The following is a 23,884-nucleotide window of genomic DNA, read 5'->3' as shown; positions in this document are numbered from 1 at the left end:
GGATAGAAAGGCCGGACAGACTGTAGGTGGATGGAGGGATGGATGGATGGATGGATGGATGGATGGATGGATGGAAAGAATGCTAGATGGATGGATGAATGGATGGATGGATGGAAAGATATGGATAGAATGCTAGATAGATGGATGGATGGTTTAATGGATGGAAAGATGGATGGATAGAATGCTAGTTGGATGGATGGAAAGATAGATGGATAGAATGCTAGATGGATGGATAGATGGATAGAAATGCCGGACAGACTGTAGGTGGATGGAGGGATGGATGGATGGATGGAAAGAATGCTAGATGGATGGAGGGATGGATGGATGGAAAGATAGATGGATAGAATGCTAGATAGATGGATGGATGGTTGAATGGATGGAAAGATGGATGGATAGAATGCTAGTTGGATGGATGGATGGAAAGATAGATGTATAGAATGCTAGATAGATGGATGGATGGATAGAAAGGCCAGACAGACTGTAGGTGGATGGAGGGAGGGATGGATGGAAAGATAGGTAGATAGAATACTAGATGGATGGATGGATGGAAAGATAGATGGATAGAATGCTAGATAGATGGATGGTTTAATGGATGGAAAGATAGATGGATAGAATGCTAGATAGATGGATGGATGGAAAGATAGATGGATAGAATGTTAGATGGATGGATGGAAAGATAGATAGATAGATAGAATGCTAGATAGATGGATGGATAGACAGGCCGGACAGACTCTAGGTGGATGAAGGGATGGAAAGATAGATGGATAAAATACTAGATGGATGGATGGAAAGATAGATGGATAGAATGCTAGATTGATGGATGGATGGATATTTGAATGGATGGAAAGATAGATGGATAGAATGCTAGATAGATGGATGGATGGTTGAATGGATGGAAAGATAGATGGATAGAATGCTGGATAGATGGATGGATGGTTGAAAGGATGGAAAGATAGATGGATGAAATGCTGGATAGATGGATAGATGGATAGAAAGGCCGGCAGGCTAGATGAATGCTAGATGGATGGACGGATGGATGGATGGATGGATAGATGGATAGAATGCTAGATGGATGGATGGAAAGATAGATGGATAGAATTCTAGACAGATGGATGATGGATAGAAAGGCTGGCAGGCAGGCAGACGGACAGACTGTAGGTGGATAAAGGGATGGATGGATAGAATGCCAGATGTATGTATGTATGGACGGATAGATAGATTGACAGAAAGACAGGGAGACTGTAGGTTAGTAGGTAGGTAGATTAGGTAGGTACATAGTGTTAACTGAATCACCAAGCATCATCTTCTGGCTTTAACTTCTACTAACTACTAGATAGATTGACAGATAGACAGAAAAATAGCTAGCTAGCTAGATGGATGGATGGATGGATGGATGGACAGATAGGCAGGCAGGCAGTATATGTTAACTGAATTACAAAGTATTATCTTCTGGCTTTAACATCTTCAGACTTTATCCAAGCAAAAGCATTTCTCCACGTTCCTTTACTGACATTTATGCGTGTGACGTGGGCGCACTTCCCTCCAGTGCTAAACGTGTAGTCATCGCACTGGAATATTCATAAATATAAACAATCTTCCATCTGTTAACACGCATTTTGAAATGTCACATGTTGGTCTGTGACAGATGCATCTGCTTTCATTCCAAACAGGCTCGTGTCTCAGAGGGACGAGAATAGGGTTGAAAGAAGAAGCATGACGATTTGCAACAGTTTCTGTTGGAAATCCACAGCAGCGTGTGCTGATATTTTAGCACTGTAGCTGTAAATTAATTCAGTTCTGCTAAACAGGCTAATTTCATGCTCTTGTGGATTGACAAAACTCTTCTACTGGCATGAAGTGTTTGCTGTGTGCAGGTTCTGGAAAATGAACACCATGGATGTCTGCCCGTGTTTACAAGGAGAGCTGTATTAGATCCTTAGTCAATGCTTGATGTTCAGTGTAAGCATGACATCAGTAGGCTTATTTCAATACAGCATATTTTGTCACTAAGCTTTATTCATTATAACTTAAGCTTTTACATAATGGCAATGTTATAACATTTGAGCTACATGAACATCTGTAATCACTCCCATTTCCAAGCTCTTGATCTATACGGCCATGCTATCCTACAGTATGAGATCACCTACTTTCATTAACACAAATATTGGGTTGGTGTCCATGGAGTCCATGTTTCTATTTCAGTTTTGGAGATTTATTGCTGACCTCCCAGTGTGTCAGTCTGTTGAGAGTAAACCCCCGTCTGTAGACAGGCAATTAAATCTGTGTGATGCTCCAGGCCGATGTCCTGTGCTCCTGTAATTACTGTGGCAACTCATCACAGTGAAGTCAGCATGCCAAGCAAATGTCCTTCTTATGTCTTCTGATTGGCTCTATGACAGACAACACAACACGTACAACATTTCTTGCATGACACATGCAGTGGCCTCTCAAAGTATCTTAATGATCACACTTTCAAGCAAAAATAGGTTTGTTTAAATAAAAATTGAGGACAAAATGTATTTAACAGTCTGTGATATATGAAATTCCCACTTTCTGAAGCTTCGTCCACTTGTAACAAGCTTAGCCGATTTTAATAAATAAGTAAACTGTTTATCTCATAGTCTTAATCTTCCATTTTGTTCAGCCCCAGTCCCGATATCATGGTTCTAGCCTCAGGGAAACATTGCTGTAGCTTGCTCGCAGAAACCCATTTTCTGATGGATAAATGATGGACAGTCATCCTGCGGCTGACTTTTCCCATCTTGATCCCCTCCAAATGCCCTCTGATTGCTTTTTGACAAACAAACAATCCCTGATGATGGAGAATTATCCAAACCCTGCTTCTGCTCTTTTAAGCATTACTAAACTGCATTTTAAAACAACAAACTTTATAAGCAAAACTCTTTTTGTAATGTGTGGAAAAGTTATTGAACAGTCCCTCCAGAAAAACACGATTATGCGATCGCATGATTTAATGCATAGTCAGCCAAAGTCCGCATATTTATCCGGGGCCGCATTTTTTAAATACGCCGCACTTTCGCCACATAAATTGCAGATTTCTGCTTGCAAAATATGATTTCATTATGATATCATAACCCCCGCATTTTCGTAGCAAAAAGTCATATATATATCTTAGCAGAAAGTTGAAAAATGTTGCATTTACTTCACACATGTGCAGCCATGTCCCCTGTTGTTATGGGAATGTTGGGAAGTGACGTAATTACGCGATATGAACATTAATGAAAAGCTGCAGTTTTTGAAGTTCCTGCAATTTTTGCATAATTTGCAATTTCATCGCATAAAATTGCATAAATATTCCGCATATTCAGGGAACTACACTAACCTTTTCCACTGGTGGCACTTGCGCTACCAACTTTTTCAGTTACTGGCGCAAAATATGATTTGGTCGCACATATTTTTTTCAAGTTGTATTAAGGCGCTCTGGATAATAATGAACAATAATGAAACTGTATTGCATACAAATATGCTTTTTATTTTACTTGCCATCTTTTAAACCACATGCCGCCTTGTTTTCTTAAACGTTGCAGTGTTTCCCAAAGATCTGAAATTTACTTGGTGGTGGTAGCCGGTGAAAAGGACAATTATTACCCACTGACAAATAATGGTCGAAGAACTAATAATGTGTGACACAACACAATACTTTGATTTATTGAAAATTAATATTAATTTCACATTATATTTCATCAATCTAACCACCCCAAACTTTCTTTGCCATTAACAAAGCTGACACTGTTTGTCAAAGCACCACTAAAACACTTACTGTTTTTGCACTGATATATGAAGCAATTAGACCCCTTTTATCAAACTCAATATAATACAATACTATGTATAGTATATTAATAGACAGTGCAGGTCTATAGATTATAAATGTGACTGATGTTATAATGGTAATAATTTCTATTAGATAGGCACTTTTCCTGCTTCTGCTCTCTTTCTATTTCTCTCTTGCCGATTTAAAAAGCTTAATCCACTCATTATTTCAGATTTAAAAGTCTACTTGCTGTCCCGGTGACAGACTTTACATTGCTTTGCTCGTTCAGTGCAATTGGCTTGACATTAGCATTGCTTTTTGCTACAATCTCTGTCCAAACTTAATATGGATATGGTTTTAGAAAAGATATGGTTTATTAATAATAAGCTTATTAAAAAAATGTGAGAAAGAAAATGCAGCGCATGTTCGTAACAAGAACCATCGCCATAGTAACCGGAGGCACGCTGAAAATGCACTCGAGCTTTAGCGCGGTAGCGCTCATGGCCGTTTTCCGATCGACTCGGGTTATAAACACAACATTAATCAGACTTGGGACCCAAAGTAATTAAACTAGGACCTAACCGGACCCGACAGACCATTTAAAATATAAACCCGGAACCATACGGGTCCCGCGTCCTCAGTGAAGAAAGACCTCTGCTCAAGTTCAGAAACATGGTAGACATTGCGCTTGCGTCGCACCTAATTCATTGAGAAACAGCTGAGCACGCAAACGCACACTGATGGGGAGAGACACGACGTGCTTTCACCCAAAATGAAGCCAACGTGTTGATGGCTCAGAGCACGTTATAAAACATATTCTTAAAATCCACATTTCTGTTTTAATAAATGCTCACAGTAAATCATAGCATATTGTCTAAAACATTAGGTAGCACATTTGCGACCCATTAAAAATTAGGGTCGCAACGGCAGTTCAAAAGGTCGCATATGCGACCATTTTGGTCGCAGTGTAGCTCCCTGCGCATATTCCATCGCATTTTTTAAGAGAACGTGCCGCAAGATCAAGGATTTTTGCCCGGAACAATAACAAAAAACTGATTGAACCACTTTCATGAAAGTATAGTTATATATCTTCATCAGTAACAAGTAGATGAGTGGTTGTTGCATATGCATTTTACATTTGCATTTCATGCATTTGGCAGGCACTCTTATCCAAAGCAACTATTTAAAGCGTACATTTTTATCCATATGTGTGTACCCTGGGATTGAACCCATGACATTGGGGTACAAATGCAGTATTCTACCTAGTAAGCAGGATTGCAGGAGTTAACTCTTTCACCGCCATTGATGAGATATCTCGTCAATTAAGAGAAAACGCTTCCCCGCCAATGGCGAGATTTTCCGTCTTTCCGCAATACCGCTATTATCCACCAGGTGGCGCCCTTCCGCAACTTTTTAAACCCGGAAGTATTGCCCTATGGCAAGCGGCTACATGTCCGTGTCTGTTTGAAAGATCGCTCTGAATGGGATCTCTATGAAAAGTCAGAAACCTACCCATATTCAAAAGCTGATTACAAAAGAACCACTGAAGGTAGGATGAAACAGGTTTTTTTGTTTGAAAGCAGAGGGTATGTTCGTTCATTTGCTATATTGTATGTTTATAGATTTAAAGAAGAACATTTTCTGGAAGGCATTAAACTTTGGTGAAAATCATGAAAAACGCTGGCGCTGGCTGGCAACTTTTTTTAAAAACGCTGGCGGTAAAAGAGTTAAAAATGATTTTGTAAATAAAATATCCATATTTCAAACTTTATAAACTGTTATAGCTTCCGGTAAGTGCGTCATCTTGGACTCACACGTTTCACAAGAGAGTTTTAGCATAGTGAGCGTTAGCGTAGTTTATTGCCATAGGTACATTGCGCAGTGACTCGTAGTGAATCATAGTCAAGGTTGCGTTGTTACCGTAAGCTAGTATTATTGTTTTTTAAAGTTTAAAATATAGATATCGCATCAATAACCCGCAAAAGAACCCCTTGGAGCCATGTGGATGACCTTTGTGAAGGATGGATGTACTTTTTGGGTTTCAAAGTCAGAAATTGTTCCCTAATCCCTGTTTTCTCCCATTATAAGCTTGGAAAAGCAAGGACATTTACTAAAATAACTCCAAAATGTGTTTGTATGAAAGATAATGGACATATGTATCTCGAATTGCTTGAGGGTGAGTACATCAAGGGGTAACTTTGATATTTGGCTGGAGTATCGCTTTAATAATTAAGGTGAACTTTGAATTTCTTGCAAGATAACAAAATGTAACTGTTTTTAGACAAAGTTATAGTATTTAACGACATACAGTATACCATATTAGGACACTTGATCCTAAATATGCTTTGATGGCTCAGCTACATCTACCATCACTCTCAGTAAAGCATGCTGCAGCATCAGACCATAAGTCTTGTTGAAATGTGGTGGCATTTTTTTTCAGACACTGTCCTGACAACCTCTCGCTGTCAGCCCCTCATTCAGACCGCCCGTGTCCCCCGTTGCCGTGACTCCAGCCCAGACTAAAAAAGAGTAATGGAGGAGTTTTTGTCTGTGGGACCCCTGCTGCGTCTCAGATTGAAATGCTGATGTGTTGAGCAGTCAGTCCTGCTATTTGACTGCTGATGGATCACATTTATCCACTCGGCTGATGTTCATTACACCTGTTAGAGAGAGAGAGAGAGAGAGAGAGAGAAGGTGAGTGAGAGAGGGGGCAGAAGATGAAGACAACATATACACTTAATTTGGCCCATGCCTTTCTTTCCCTGTGTAAGGGAGAGAAATGCCTGTCAAACACAGTTGTCTGACTAAGCAAAGGCAGTTTACTCCTGTTTGATATCAGATTCAAAGAGTTTAATATCTGATACACTCTTAAAGGTGGAGTGCACAATTTTTGAAAGCCAATGTTGACATTTGAAATCACCTAAACAAACACGCCCTTACTGTACCCCAGTAGACCTTCTTTTGATAGACCCGCCCCACACAAACGCAACCCTGGCAAGGATGTTGGTTAGTAGACACGCACCTTAATGCTGGTTGGCTACAAGTGTGTTTTGGTTGTCGGCCCGACTCCCTTTTCCAAAGCGTTTTGAAAAATTGTGCACTCCGCCTAAAAAATAAAGGTTATGAAAGGGTTCTTCGCAACAATGCTGTGGGAAACCATGTTAGGTTCGCTTGCGAGGGAACTCGCGCTGCGTCTCCACAGTGACGCTTTGGGAACACCTCCAGGTGTGAATGCATCTAAATGTGTATATCAAATTCAATCCAATGTTGGGACATGACGTCACCGACGGGGTGACGTAGGAGCAAGGAAGTATAAAAGGCGACCTGAAAAATGCCCTCGCTATCTGAAATTTTGGTGAAGACGGCTTAACAGGGACGCATGAAGTATGGCAAGGGAGACGCAGCGTCTCTTCCTTTCTCAGGGAACAAAGGTTACATACGTGACTTGAGACGTTTTGTAGAATAGCTTTAAAGTCAAACATTCTTAGTATTTTTATTTACTTGTTTTACTCTTCTCAACATTAAGGTGTCACACAGTGCCATAGAAGTACCGTTTTTAGGCAGACAAAGACCATTTTGGGGACCTTTCGAGGGAACTCGCGCTGCATCACCATAGCGACGCTTTGGGAACACCTCCAGCCATGAGTGCATTTAAATGTATATATTAAATTCAAACAATGGTGGGGTGTGATGTCACCGGCGGGGTGACGTGGGAGCCAGGAAGTTTATAAGGTGACCTGAAAAACACCCTCACTAGGTGAAATATTGCCGAAGACAGCTTAACGGGTACGCAGGAAGTATGGCAAGGGAGACGCAGCGTCTCCTTCTTTTTCAGGGAACAAGGGTTACATACGTAACCCAAGACGTTTTCTAAAATAGCTTTAAAGTCAAAGATCAAAGACCATTTTGGGGACCTTTCGAGGGAACTCGCACTGCATCACCATAGCGACGCTTTGAGAACACCTCCAGGCATGAGTGCATCTAAATGTATACTGTATATCAAATTCAATCAATGGTGGGGTGTGACATCACAGGCGGGGTGACGTGGGAGGCAGGAAGTATAAAAGGCAACCTGAAAAACGCCCTCGCTATCTGAAATTTTGCCGAAGGTGGCTTAACAGGTACGCATGAAATATGGCAAAGGAGACGCAGTGTCTCTTTCCTTTCTTAGGGAACAAAGGTTACATACGTGACTCGATACGTTTTCTAGAATAGCTTTAAAGTCAAACATTCTCATAAGTATTTTTATTTACTTGTTTTACGCGTCTCAAAATGAAGGTGCCACACAGTGCCAACCGTTTTTAGCAGACAAAGAGACCATTTTGGGGACCTTTACTTTTAAGTGATCAGTAAATAATAATGAAGCCAGGCTGATATGTTTATTTATTTATTTTATTTTATCTAGAAATTCATTTATTTTAACAGCCTGCGGTCAAAGGTGTTGTAAACAGGTGGTTGTACTTTGCATGGTTGCATTTTTAATTAAAGCCCTGACTTTTTGCATCATAATGGTCTGTCATTCGCCATGTTTCTGTGCACAAACAAGGCTTTGTGCATGTATATGAGGTGTATTGATTTGTGAAAACGAATCAATTCAAGCATTCAGGTTCTTTGTACATGTTTTAATAAGAAACATGAAAACACTAAAGCCCAGTTTGAATTCTGTTGAGATTGTGGAGCATCTTTGTGTGGAGCTGTGGAGTCACACACACTTAGATGGACACTGCAGTCTGAGGTCAGTCAAGTCTGTAACAAAACGTCTGCCATTGGTGTGCGGTTTGAAATGGATTAAAAGTGTTTTATCACATCATCCACACTGGCTATGTAAACAGTTGAGCCATTTATGGAGGCTGGCGAGTGATTGATCCTCCACTGGACTTCAAGAAAACATAATGGAGACTAGGACTCGGGCCACTGAGATGACTCACTCTGCCTCGAAACACAGTGGAGGCAAAAATAAGGGTCTTTTTTGGGGTGAACTGTTCTCTTGAAAAGTGTTATATTGTACACAGTTTTATTTTCAAGCGTGAAACGCTCAGACCTAAAGCATGGTTTGGAAGTTGGAGACACTCTGCACATGCACCAAATTTACACGGTCATGCATTTATAGGTTTGAGTGTTAGAGTTGTTTTTAAGCTTTTCGTGTTTTTTAAGACTGATGGGATTTGTTTAAATACAGTATGCATGCTTTACCCTCTCGAAACTGGTGAATAATCCTCAGTTCGTGCAGCTGGCATTCACTTAAATGACCCAGGGTGCTGTGAACACTTCACGCACCAGCGGGTGGATCATTAAAACAAAAAAAAACATTGCACAAAAGGAAATTTAGGATTTGAGAAATGTAATTTCGTCCCACGTTTGATTTTGTACTTAATGTTACGGCACATTTAACTGTCTTTGTGTTCGACGAGCCCCTTTTGAGTCCCCAACATTAATAACGTAAGGTGCCAGCAAAACAATTGTACTGCGCAATTTTGGGATACTTTAACTGATTAACGATACAATGAAAAATGAGAGAAAATTTTGTTTTTGCCATATGTTGCAAAGTCTGACTTTAAACAACGGGTGCAAGTGTTACAATGATCATGATGCATTATTATTTTATTATGAGCTAATTCAAGATTCGTACTTCATTTCTTGAGGTTAGAAGTTGATACGTCTCAAAGGGGAATTTTCTTGCTCTCTTGATTACGAATTAAAGTGGACTGAATTTAGCTTGATTAAAATATTCAGAAGTGCTTGATATTTGACCTACATTGTTAAAGAAGTGCTTGTTAAAAATTATCATTGCAATGACTTGTTGCCATAACGACTTGCCAGCACTTGAAAATTGAATTTCGGTGTTATTCTGAATATATGAAAAAGCTAAATGCCACCTCTGTCAAAAATTAGATAATGATATTGATCGATTGCTCTTAGCACAAATTATACATCAAATACTTTCGCTTCAAATTTGCTTAATCCCAGCCTCAGGCCTGTTGGGTGATTCTCACGAAATCCAGATTCAGAAGGTGTCCAGCATCAGATTTTTTTTAAAAAGCCCTTGAAGCAATTTTTTGCATATAAACTTACTATAATCATTATTTTTAGAGGATTTAAAAAAATTTTCCTATATAATTATTTAAAATTTTAAATTATCATTATCAAAAATTGTCATTACCGCAACATGATATTACATTAAATATATGCATTTACAAACTCATGTTTCGGTAATGAGAACTGAAAAGTTGTCTAGGTACAATGACAAAATTTCTACTTTTATCTGGAGGCAAAAAATAAGAACTGCTTACCTGGTAGCCATCTTGAGTGTCACATGTTAGTTCCTTGAGGGCTTAAACAATGATTGAAAATTGTTGCGGAGGATGAGAAAATTGGTCTCAGACACATTTATATTCCTTTTTATTGTCGCTACATTTACCAATGATCACCAAATACCACATGTTTCTGTAAATGTTTATAGTATAACATGCACTGAAGCTTTTTATTTTTTAATTATAAATATTTCCATGTCAAAGAACCCAAATCCAGTCATGGACACGTTGCGGTAATGAAAATTTTCCCGTTAAATGTGGAAAAAACAACAAAATTGATATGATGTCATTTGAAATCATGTGCAAAATAATACATGACGAGATGTTTGTAAAATATGCTTCTTATTTTGAGACTCTTACTTTGCATATAATTTTTTATCAAAAATGTTTCATGACACCTCACAAGTCTTATTTCGCAAAAATCTGCCTTTTAGAAATAACGCTTTGTTGACAGAATCCATTAAGTGCCACGACAATTTTTTAGCTAAGACCTTTAAATGCATGGAAGAAGAGTTGAATAAACAATTTACAGTATGATTTTTGGTTGATAACTTTGATGTCATTTGACTAGTTGGTCTGAACTGCAGTCTAGCATTAAGAATGGCAACAACTTAACCATTTAAAGCGAAAAACTTGATTATTCATAATGCAGAAATGTTACCGCAGGTGATGGTTAATAAAGTTTCTCTCTGACTGATTTTTCTCCCGCAGGACACAGACCTGATTATGACCTTTAATATCTCCATGCATCGCTCCTGGTGGATGGAGAACGGCCCAGGGTGCAGGGTGACCCCTGTGACTCCTCCTCCTTCTTGGGCCCCGGAGGACCATCGCTACATCAGCATCGCCGGCTGTCTGCTGGAGTACCAGTATGTGGAGGTGGCTCAAAGCTCCTTACAGATCATCCTGGCTGTGAGTAGCATCCAATACCTACAGTATAGTGTTTGCTTGTGTGCTGTTACTCGAGGATTTAAATGAAGTTGTATTTGAAGGATTATCATCATGAATTTGCTTTATTGAATGGCTCAGAAAAACTCACTCTGTTTTGGTCTGCATTGATCGGTGCATTATGCGGTCTAATATTTTTATATAATGACCTAAATTGTACAATTGAATTGTCTTGGGTAACCACTGCAAGTTGTATCTCTCTTGCACAGACAAGTTCACATTTCGCTAGCATTTCAGATGTACTTTGAAGTGAATTTTGTGTGTTTGCATTGCTGGGGCAGTGTTATCACTTTGCGGTCATTATTTCTACTAACAAGTCAATGTTTTACTAGGGCTGCAATATGCATCAAAATGTGCGCATTGCAGTGGTTTGCGATAACTAAATGATTTGAATAAAGTTATGAATAGTAAGTTTTAGGTTGATGCAGATACCAGAGAGATTGTTGAGAGAGGTGAGAGATAGAGACATGCAATATGAAATGTATGTTGGCTATGTAGGCCTATCTTAATTTTTTTATATTTTATTTTCATTTAAATTGACTTTCCAGACTTAAAGCATAATCATACTGCATATCAGATATTGCATTGTCTGGGAAGTTATTGCGGTTTTTCAATATCGCGTCGCCCTGTATTTCACCATAATTTAATTGTTTGGTAAGCAGCCATGTAAAAGTCCGATAATGTTCAGTCAGGTGTTTACTATCACAAAAAAACCTCTGCAGAGTGATACAACACCGGATCATGCCGCCAGGGTTTATTTTGCGACTGTCTGACTGTACATTTTATTATAGTTTTTACGAGGCTTTCAACAATAAAGCCAGAATGCTCCATTTTAAACAAGCAGAAATACATTAAATCTGCAAACAGAGCACCCAAAAGCTTTTCAGGAGGCAGCAAAGAGTCAGTGATTGAAAAACTCAATAGCTTCAGCAATTTTGGGCTATAAGCTGTGCAGTGCATTTGTTTTCATCTATTCAAATTGTAACTAGTTGATTACACCAATTCTGTTAAAGGTAAACAACTGGAAATTCTACCGGAAATGCTAGAAACATGAGAAGCATTGAGCCATTTGGCTGGGCTCCAGTGCTGATATTGCTTAAATGAGGGTTGTTAATAGGCCCTTAGGATGCTCCCTTCCTCTGAGTCTTTATTCTTTATCTCTTTCATTACTTGCAACACCTGCTTTTATCTCCCACACCCCACCCACACCACAGCCAAACCCCCGTTGCAATCAGCATCTCTAATTCGATAGTGATGTGAAGCAACTTAGAAGCACTAAGTCTCTGATTACAAGCTTGTACGTGACTGTCCCTGTTTTCATTTTTAATATAGAAAAAATCTTATATAGGATTAACGTGAAATCAAAGTTTGGATGTTTGTGCATGAATATTCCTGATTTTATTGTGCATGATTTATCAGTTTGTAACGTTCATGTTGTTTGTCGACGCGAACTTAAATCACGATCTTATAACTTTCTCTGCTACTGAAATGATTTATCTTTTTTGTAAACATAACCAAGATCACAGGGAATAAAATCAGGTCGTGACCATTATTTCCATACAAACTGAAATACATTACATAAGCAACAATGGTTTTGCAGTAACTAAATGATTTTAATATTTTGTACACTGGCAGATAAATGATCAAAAAATGGTTCCTTGCTGTCACTGAGGCAGTACCCTTTTAAAATGTTAACCTTTGTACTTAAAAAGGTACAATGACGTGAGGTTAATTATTTTGTTTCTTTATGGTTCAATTAAATGTAAAATTGTTAAAATTTTAAAATAAATTTGCAGATTATTTGCATACATTCTCTTTTTTGAGGACCAAGTCTAAAATTTCTGATTTATTTTATTTCAAAATAATATTTGGGGGATAATTGCAAAAATGTCAATGTGGTGTAACCGGTCTGTGTCAATTGGTGTAACTAGTACGTTTTTTAACGAAAATATAAATATATCCATAAAAAATAAAATATAATCATCTAGTTTAGTCTAATATGATTTATTTTACATCATGGTCAAAGATTATTTAGAAAACTGAGCTGTTTTCAGCAAATGTCAGGACAAATATTACAAAATCGCATTAAAATTTTAATTTAGAAATAACTAATTAGATGATATTTTAAAATGTTTTTTTATTTTTATTTATTTTTTGATGTTTATGCTTACATGCCATCAAGGTGGATAAAATATTTAATATTTCTCATTCTTTGGCACAATTGGCGGTTACACAATTTGACATTTTCAGGTCTAGTCTTAACTTTCATAAAAATGGTGCAAATGCATTTTTTTATTGCATAAATTAACATACTGGGCGAAGATTAATCGTGATTAATTGCATACAAAATAAAAGTATTTTTTGGAATAATATATGAGTGTGTGCTGTGTGTAATTATTATGTATATTATGTATATACACACACATTCATATATATATATATATATATATATATATATATATATATATATATATATATATATATATATATATATATATATATATATATATATATATATATATATATATATATATATATATATATATATATATATATATATATATATATATATATTTAAGAAACATTTACATGTGTATATATATTTATTAATATTTTTATATATTATTTTGTATGCGATTAATCATAATTAATCTTTGCCCACTGAAATGTACCCAATGCATGCTTTTAAATCAAGTTTTTAAAAAAGATTTTTGAATTTCTCATCTTGCCAAACCGTTTTTGTCACTGTCCCACATACTGATACCAAAGAGTGCATATTATTACATTAAAGGTACATTTTTGGCACCAAATATATATATATCTGTGCCTAAATGTTACATGTTAGTACTTTTTTAAAGGGTATTGCCCCAGTGACAACTAGGGAACATTTTTACCATTCCAAGCTTATGAATAGTAAGTTTTAGGTTGATGCAGATAGCAGTGGATCATGTGATAAAGAAAAGAGTGATGCTGTTTTCCCAGACAGGATGTAAAATATGTATGTTGGTTATGCAATTTTTAGTCCTTGAACATATTTGAAGCAAAATAATTTTGCGTGTTTTATATTGCATTGTCTGGGATGTTATTCCGCATTCCTTTTTCAATATCATGTATTCGTTTGTTTCACTGTAATTTAATTGTTTGATAAACAGCCATTTAAAAAGCCAGATGATGTTAAGTCAGGTGTTTACTATCACAAAATAAACCTCTGCAGGGTGATACAACACCTGTTTAGTGCCATGAGAGATCACACTAACTACTGACTTGTGCCTAAAGATGCAATTTTGTTCTGAAAATTTAGTTTTTTTTACATTGTGTCGATATTTAAAGTATTTATTATTTGTATCCGAATAAAGAGAGTGAAAATAGTCATTAAATATTTGCATGGTTGGGTAAAATATGGACAAACCCAACTGCTGGTTTAGAAAATATCCATATTTGACCCAACAACCCTGCATTTGTAGTGTGTACTCAAATGCTTGAATGAATTGAAATATGTTTCCTATATAAGAGCATTTCTGTGCAAGTCTGCTACACCGGCACACATCAGCTGTAGTGTCTGTGGGTCAGTGACTTTAATGTGACCACCAGAGTCACACAAAAAGCAGTAACACAACTCTGGCAGGTATCGGCTCCATTCGCATTTCTATTTATAGACCTTTCACTCTTACCACTGACATTCCTGCAGAGATATTATATAGCAAATAGTGGAGAAGAAAGGCAGCCGGTCCTCTCTTAGGATGTAGGGTCGGGTGGGAACTTTTAGTGGCTTTGTGGGACTTCCTATCCAGAAACAGACCTGCCAACCTTTACGCATTTTGCGTAACAGATACGCATTTAGACATCAAACTACGCTGCTACGATTTGTCACTTCAAAATACGCGAAAAGCCTTTGGTGGCTTTGAATTAAACTGTCTGTGCATTTGCGCACTAGGCAACTCCTCTATCTGTGTAACCGCATTGTAGCAACCTGTTGGGAAAAGACGACGTCGACCAATCATAGCGCTAGTTTTAAACTCTTCAAAGCGGAGAGCGGGGAGCCGTCGAAGCGAATAACGAAAATAACGAAATTGTTTTTCATCCCAGTCCATCTTCATACTGTGACTTGTTTTACAAGGGAGGATGGTTCTAAACACCGTTTTTAAAGGTAAATGGGCAGGGTATGGGAATTGTGAATTGGATCCATTGTAATAAGCCTGCCAACCAGGGGCGTCTAGACGCCTTTTACTGTTGTACGTGCCCCAGTGTAAATCTGTTGTACCCAGTGTCCTATGTTGTGCCTCAAGTTTAAGTTTTTACTTTATTTGCTAGTATATTCATTTACATTGTTAATCGCGCCAAAAAGACTGAGCTATATGAACCGTAATTCACGCTTGTAAACACGTTGCAGTCCCACAAGACAAACTGGCGCGAGCACGCAGAAATCGATGTCCACGAGCGGAGCCTCTGTGTTTACTTTTTGTAGCACCATACCGCCGCTCACTCAGAAGAGCATGTGATGTGAGGCACGCGAGAAAACATGACAAAACAAAAGTACGCTTCTGAATTTAAATCAATCTTATTCTTACTCGATTGTTACTGGCTCCTGTCGATCTACATCAGATTTGTTTGTGCAGAGCAGGGAAATAGAAGCAGAAAGTATAGATGATGAGGGAGGTAAAACGAACTATATGCTCAGCCAGTCAAAACCAAGTATAGAGGTTTGCATTATTGCTGAGAAAATCAATGTTTGTGTACTGTTCTGTATTGTCAGATATGACATTACTGTTTAGTTCACTAGATCTACTTTAGGACACTACATAAACAGTTGGCATCACTGCTGAAAAAAAGCAGTATACCAGCAGGACCAGCATATGTTGTGTTTTGTTGCTGGTTTGCTGGTGACCAGCATAGACCAGCTTAATTCTCATGATGATTTGGTGCTGGTTTAGCTGGTGGTCATCATCAGCAGCATACCAGCACCACCAAGACCATGTTGTGTTTTGGTGCTGTATGCTGGTGTCCACCAGCTAAACCAGCAAGGGAATCATGCTGGTTTATGCTGTTTTTTCAGCAGGTTTAAACACTATGCTGATAAAATACACAAAAGGATCATCCACATATGTTTTTTATTGTAGTAGCAGCTAAGTAATGTTATTGTAAATTTGTGTAAAAGACTCATTATCATCAGTACTGTAGAATGCACATTTGCTAACATGGCATTTATGCATTAAAACATATTAATACTGTTCATGTTAGGTATGTTAAAGAAAAAGTAGTGGTAGGCCTGCTGTGCCCCATTAGAGGTTTATGTCAACGTGCCTGCTGGAATATAAAGCAAGGACATAGCATGCTATTTGTTGATTCTTTGTTATTTATAATGTCCCATGTATTTAAGACATATGCCATAAGCATATTGTTTAATAGGAATATTTTTGGAGGTTGCCTTTTCATTAAATGAGTTCTTCATAGCCTACTTGTATGTTGAAAGACTAGATATGGTGGTGAGTGGGAACAATTTGCTTAGTAATAAGTTGTAGTAATAAGTCATAAGTAAGCATGTGAACTCAATCACTACTGATCAACAAATGTGCCTGACCTCGCGCTGCGCCGCTGCGGTAAGTTGCTACTCAAAAAAAATTTCCAAGGTTGGCAGGTCTGCAGAAACGAGAGTAGATGCTTTTCTCTTATTGCCTGTTAGATCTCTACTGGAGGAAGCTATGGGCAGTTTAACCTCTCGACGCACACTAATTCGTGGGCGGGATGACGTCAGTTTTTTTAACGCTGCTAACAATATCTATATAGCCTACTGTCTACAAACATTAATAATATTAACATTACTATACATCGTTTAAAAGGTCTACGGGTTTAGCATCAGTGTATGGTCTCTGTTTTGAGATACAGATGATCCAGCATTATAAATGTAGTATTTTATGACAGAAGTCCAGATGACAACATGCAAAATATAAACAGGACTTCTTATCTTTGTGTTGATATAACGATCGCAGGTCGAATCCAGTCTGTTTCAGAAGTGTGCATAGCCCATGAAAACCGTCAAATAGAATACATCCAATTACCATTTTTGTCCACAAATGCGTATAATCCATGAAATATAGATATATAGTTTGTTGTTTACATCAGATTTTGCATGAACATCTTGTAATAGAATATAATATACAATCTGAGGACTATTTACGTCGTAACACTGTGTATGTGATTACACTTTAGGTTCCGCTAAACACATAAACCCGCATTCAAATTTTGATTTTAAAAGTAGGCAGGAGTATAATACATAATATCCACACAGCGCTGTCAAAAACAGCATTTGACTCGCTCGTTCCTCCAATGAATTCATGGAAAATAATGATAGACAGAATGTGTAGCCAATTAACGAATCCAACAATATTTGTATGAAGTTTTATTTCCTGGTGTAAAAAACTGCATTTTATATGCTAACATAAGGATAAATAATAATAAGAACAAACGTGTATGCATGTAAACAAAAGACTTTTATTTTGGGGCTCACTGGCACTCAGAAAAGGCACTAGTCTAGCCATTTTTGGGCCTATTGACCTCAAACATGAAACATAACTTGTTTAGACTTGTGGCTTTGGGATCATTGCATTTCTAGGTTTCACACACATATTTATTAGTAAGTTGTTTTGTAATAAAAAAGATGTTATGCAAAAAAAGTTTTATTCCAATGTACTAACTTTTTTAATTTTTAACTTAAAATTATTTTGAAACCTGGAAAATGAAGCTCAAAGTGTCTTCTCTCTAATGATGCTTATACTCTAAATGGTTTGGTAAAAACAACCATTTTAATGAAAGTACGTCTTTTCATGGTTTGGGCTAAAGTGGGGGTGCTTTTCAAGAGGTTAATGTTGTATTATACACTAGGCCTGTGTGGACAAACGTATTAAGACACCCCCTTCTAATAATTCCAATTAAAAAAAATATTAATGCTATAGTATACCATACAATACCATTAAAACTTTTTTTTGTTTGTTTTGAAAGGGCCTTATTCTGTTCCGAAATTACTGTACCCCTATGTACCAAGCAATTGATGGGTTTTGATGATGAGTCTTTGGCGTCATTACATAGATGTTCAGCTGGGTTCAGATCTGGGCTTTTAAGTTCTTCCACACTAGACCGACTCAATCTTAATCCTTGCCCAAACTCGCTATACAATGAAGCACACAACAAATCTCTACAATATCATTATATTCTGTATCATTAATATTTGTTCTCCTGGAAATGACTAAAGTAGTCAAACCTGTTCATTAAAAGGGGGTATACTTTTGTCAAAAATAGTGTAGTACTGATATGCATAAAATCCCTGGTAGACTTTCTTTCCTAGTTATTCTCGTAATTGCAGGGCTAAAACCTTCATGTCAGTCTGCCTGGAATATGAGAGAATAGCAAAGCTGCTGAGGGTTTTTTGTAATGATTTCATGTAATTAAGCGTGTGTGTTGATGAAACAGATTTGAGTGCCGTGCTGTGTATATGATAATATTGATGCACACCTGCTTCCTGAGGGAATTTCTCTCTTAAGCGCGTGAACGCGAGGGATTTCGTTTTTGATTTCACAATTCATTATTCCGTCGAGTCGCTTCTTCTACGAGGAGATACCTTTCCATGCAGGCTACGCTCTACACTCTTCTGAGTCAACGTCTTATTTGTGCCGACACCATATGGTGAATATTAAGCTCATTTAGATTTATGATAATTGTATCAGTTGTACATTCACACTGGTTGGAGAATTTCCACCCGTTTTATCGCTGAGAATTTTTTTTTACAGCTCGTAAGACCTAATGGACTTCCTAATTGGGTTCCTCTAATTTAGATATCTCAGATGAAGGAGAAAAAAGTAGATGCTGAAATGAATCAGCTGTTTAGTATGAAGAGTACAGAGCTATAAAGTACATACACTTTCTGAAATAAAGGTACAAAAGATGTTACTGGAACAGAACCTTTTAAAAAAAGTCCTAATAATTTGGGTAACAATGGTTCCCTTTCAGTCGGTCACTACGACGTCACGTCGTGACCGACGAATTGGGAGCTCGCTTAGAGAGACCAATCTGCTTCGAATACTACTAAAACGCCAATGAACTTGGCATTGAGATATTTGCATAATGCTGGCGCCGCCCCGCCAGGTGCGTATATAAGGCGCACGTGCAAATAGGGAAATCAGCTTTTTATCGCTTCGAAAGCCGGCAGTATCTGCTACTGAGAAGCTACTTTACTCTGTTGGGATCGATTGCGGAAGTTGGTTGGACTGGCAGTACCACAGCGGACGCTTCGCAGTATTCCACAGGCTCTGCATCTTTTTGTTTTGAGTTTAGTGTGTGCGTTGCCTTTCCCTGTGCGCATCATCAACTGAGCATCTGAGTGAATTTCCCTAAAAGAGTGATACGAGAGAGCTTTGTGCCTTGTTAAAGGCAGCCACTCTCTCGTATATCCGGAGATTAGCGTCCTTTTCAGGATGGCTTTTCGTCCGTGCGATCTTGGATGCGGGAAGTATATGGGTCCGAAGGACGGTCACGAGCGTTGTCTCTCGTGCTTGGGCATCGAGCACGCTGAGGCAGCGTTCGCTGGGGGTAAGTGTTCTCACTGCGAGAACATGTCCCTTGTGGATTTGCGGAGACGGTTGTCTTTCCTCCGGGAAAAACGCAACCCACGTCCGACGAGCTCTGATTGCCGCCACGGTGCGGCTGTGAAGCTCTCGCAGGATGATCTCCGCATCACTGTGCTGAACCGGGCGGGGGATTCGTCCTCCGGCTCTCAGCCTCCTCATCCACAGCCGGTTGATGCGCCGATGGAAACTTCAGAGTCGTGTTCTACGATGTCTGTTGGATCTGTCGTGCCTCCCTCCGGGTCCACGGAGACCGCAGCATCCGAGGGTGGGCCCTCTACCTCTGAGGATCCGGATGTCCTCCCCCCTTCCAGACGGGTCGTGACGCCGGATTTCGATCCAGAGATGGTGGCCGTGCTCTCTCGAGCGGCGGAGACCGTAGGGTTGGAGTGGGTTCACCCCCCACAGCCCGAACCGTCCCGCCTGGATGATTGGTTCTTTGGAGCTGCCCGGGTTTCACAGCCCTCTCCGCCAGTACCTTTCTTCCCCGAGGTGCACGAGGAGCTGACCAGGACCTGGAGGTCGCCGTATTCTACCCGTTTACGGCCGTTTCAGCCCTCCCCCCTCACCTCCCTCACCGATGGAGCCGCTAAGGGTTATACGGGGATTCCCCCCGTGGAGCGTGCGGTCGTGATGCAGCTGTGTCCGGCCAACGCTCCCACTTGGAAGGATCGTCCAACCCTCCCCTCCCGTGCTTGCAGACAGTCTTCCGGTTTAACGGGGGCTGCCTATCATGCATGTGGAGAGGCGGCTTCAGCCCTGCACGCTATGGCGTTGTTGCAGGTCCACCAGGCCAAGGCCTTGAGAGATCTGCACGAGGGAGGACACGACTCGCCTGTGCTTTCGGAGCTCCGGGCCGCTACGGATCTGGCCCTCCGTGCTACGAAGGTCACGGCACAGGCGATTGGTCGTGCGATGTCCACGATGGTGGTCCAGGAACGCCATCTGTGGCTCTGTCTGGCTGACATGACGGATGCTGAAAAGAACAAGTTCTTGGATGCGCCCGTATCCCAGGCAGGCCTGTTCGGCGAGTCGGTGGAGTCGTTTGCCCAGCAGTTCTCCGCCGCCCAGAAGCAGACGGAAGCGATCGCTCAGATTATGCCCCGGCGCAAGCGACCTGCATCTCGCCCCCCAGCGCCGGCGGCCCCGTCTGCTCCTCGCCGAGGGCGCCCTCCGGCGGCTGCCTCCGCCCCCCCCGCTAGAACGTCTTCTAGACCACGGAGGGGGAACAGCCGTCGGCAGCCCGCCCCGCCCGCACCACCCGCTTCCCGTGGCAAACGGAAATCGAAGCGGCCCTGAGACGGGCGACCTGGAGTTGGATGGGATCACTCAGCGGGAGACGGTGACGGCACCGCTCCTTCCACCGGTAGAGGGCCGGGTGGAAAATCTTTTGTTTCGTTTTGTTTCTGTTCCGCCGGCTTCTCAGCCGGCACCCACAAAACCACAAAGAGAGTGCATTCCTATTCCTCCTCCAGGTCTCCAGAGGATCGAGAGAGATGTGAGCGGGCAGTCAGATGCTCTTCCTCCCTCTCCTCTATCGCCAGTGGGTGTTCTGAGGAGTTCGAGCTCTCCGCTACGGAGACCGGACCACCAGCAACCCCTTCGGAGTCTGCGTCCTCAGCTGAGGAGACCGGACGACCGTTTCCCTCAGCGGGCTCAGGTCAGTGTCACACACACACATACTGTAGATGCTTATGCTGTCACGGCAGACGCACCGGCAGTCCCGCCTGTCCCGCCTCGCTGCCCCGCCGCGGGTACACCGGTAGTGCCGTTAATTCCTCTCGTACGGTCCCTGGGGGCTTGGCTTCAGCTTCCCAGTCCGTCTCATTGGGTTTTACGCACGATCCGACTCGGTTACGAAATTCAATTCAATCGGCACACTCCCAAATTTGCGGGCATACGTTTCACCACGGTGAAAGCGTCCGTTGCACATGTACTGCGTGCAGAGGTCGAAGTCCTGCTGGCGAAGGACGCGATCGAGCCGATCCCTCTTACCGAGATGGGATCGGGTTTTTACAGCCCGTATTTCATAGTACCCAAGAAAAGCGGCGGGTTACGACCGATTTTGGATTTGCGTGTCCTGAACAAATCTCTTCAGAAGAGGTCTTTCAGGATGATTACACCGAAACAAATTTTCAGTGCAATACGCCCCCAAGATTGGTTTGCAGCGATAGACCTGAAAGACGCGTACTTTCATGTGTCCATTCTCCCTCGTCACCGACCGTTTCTCCGGTTTGCGTTCGAGGGACGGGCATGTCAGTACAAAGTTTTACCGTTCGGGCTGTCTCTCTCTCCCCGTGTGTTCACGAAAGTAGTAGAGGCGGCGTTAAAGCCCCTCAGAGAGAGCGGTGTTCGCATTCTGGCTTACCTCGACGATTGGCTTATAATAGCGCATTCTCGGCGGACGCTGTGCGAACACAGAGATCTAACACTTCAACATCTCGCCCGTCTGGGTCTTCGGGTCAACTGGGAAAAGAGCAAACTCTGCCCCACGCAGAGGATCTCTTTTCTCGGTATGGAACTGGACTCGATCGATTTATCGGTGCGTTTAACAGAAGAGCGCGTCCAATCAATTCTGACTTGCCTCGGTTCATTCCGAGGGAAGAATGCGGTCCCTCTGAAACAATTTCAGAGACTCCTGGGGCGTATGGCAGCAGCAGCGGCCGTGACACCGCTCGGACTGCTCCATATGAGACCGCTTCAGCGTTGGCTTCACGATCGAGTCCCGAGGAGAGCGTGGCGCGCTGGCATCCATCGTGTAACCATTACACCTGCATGTCGCCTAACATTCCCCCCGTGGTCAGACCCCGCGTTTCTCAGGGCCGGCGTGTCCATGAGACAGGTCTCCCGGCATGCTGTTGTCCACACAGATGCCTCCGACACGGGCTGGGGAGCCACGTACGACGAGCTCACGGCTTCGGGGGTGTGGACAGCACCCCAGTTGCATTGGCATATCAATTGCCGCGAGTTATGGGCAGTATATCTGGGACTCGTACGCTTCGCTACGGAGCTGCGAGGGAAGGATGTACTAGTGCGCTCAGACAACACTGCGACTGTAGCGTATATCAACCGTCAAGGCGGTTTGCGCTCTCGTCACCTGTCGCATCTCGCTCGTCATCTCCTCCTTTGGAGTCAGAAGCATCTGAGGTCCCTTCGTGCCATTTACATCCCGGGCTCGCTCAACACAGCGGCAGACGCGCTTTCCCGAGCGGCGCGCCCCGGCGAATGGCGACTCCACCCCCAGACGGTCCAGCTGATTTGGAGGAAATTCGGTCGGGCGCAGATAGACCTATTTGCGTCACCGGACAATACCCATTGTCGCCTGTTTTATTCACTAACCGAGGGCAGCCTCGGCGTGGATGCGTTGGCACACAGCTGGCCGCGGGGCATGCGCAAATATGCGTTCCCCCCAGTGAGTTTAATAGCACAGACACTGTGCAAAGTCAGGCAGGACGAGGAGAGCCTTTTAATGATCGCCCCATATTGGACGACCAGGAATTGGTTTCCGGAATTAATGCTCCTCGCGACAGCCCCTCCCTGGCGGATTCCCCTGAGGAAGGACCTTCTTTCTCAAGGAGGGGGCACATTATGGCACCCGCGCCCCGACCTGTGGAATCTCCACGTTTGGTCGTTGAGCGCGCGCAAGGTTTAAGTGATTTGCCCCAGGCGGTATCTAACACTATTGACGCGGCACGAGCTCCGTCTACGAGACGGGCTTACGCGTTAAAATGGAACCTTTTCGTCACCTGGTGCTCTTCGCAACGCGAGGACCCCAGAGAATGCCCTATTAACATCGTGCTTTTATATCTTCAACACAGATTAGATGGTAGGCTGTCACCGTCCACTATTAAAGTTGATATCGCCGCTATATCTGCGCATCACTCACTTATTAACGGCAGATCAGTGGGCCAGCATGATTTGGTTGTTAGATTCCTGAGAGGCGCTCGCAGGCTAAACCCCTCGCGCCCCCCTTCTATTCCTCCCTGGGACTTGTCCATGGTGCTGAAAGCGCTGCAGAGTCCTCCGTTCGAGCCTTTGCAGTCTGCGAGTCTGAAGCTTTTGTCAATGAAAGCTCTGACCCTACTAGCATTGGCTTCGGTGAAGAGAATAGGGGATTTACATGCATTCTCTGTTGACGATTCGTGCCTTCAGTTTGGTCCTTCTGTCTCAAGCGTGACTTTGAGACCCAGACCAGGCTACGTGCCCAAAGTTCCCACTACTCCCTTTAGAGATCAAGT

General features: G+C 41.5%; 1 protein-coding gene across 2 annotated transcripts in view; it reads left to right on the top strand.

The window, feature by feature from the left end:
- Positions 1-23,884, top strand: part of nkain2 (sodium/potassium transporting ATPase interacting 2) — a 235,751-nt gene that overhangs the window by 147,307 nt on the left and 64,560 nt on the right. For both annotated transcript variants that reach the window (XR_008639129.2, XM_055185591.2), the window contains exon 4: positions 10,795-10,995. Coding sequence is in view for 1 of the 2 variants with exons in the window: in XM_055185591.2 (XP_055041566.1) it covers positions 10,795-10,995 (201 nt within the window). In the remaining variant the exon portion in view is untranslated. The remainder of the gene's footprint in view (positions 1-10,794; positions 10,996-23,884) is intronic.

This window comes from Misgurnus anguillicaudatus, chromosome 18 (genome assembly GCF_027580225.2).
Source record: "Misgurnus anguillicaudatus chromosome 18, ASM2758022v2, whole genome shotgun sequence".
Classification (NCBI taxonomy): domain Eukaryota; kingdom Metazoa; phylum Chordata; class Actinopteri; order Cypriniformes; family Cobitidae; genus Misgurnus; species Misgurnus anguillicaudatus.
This window is presented reverse-complemented; position numbering and strand designations above follow the sequence as displayed.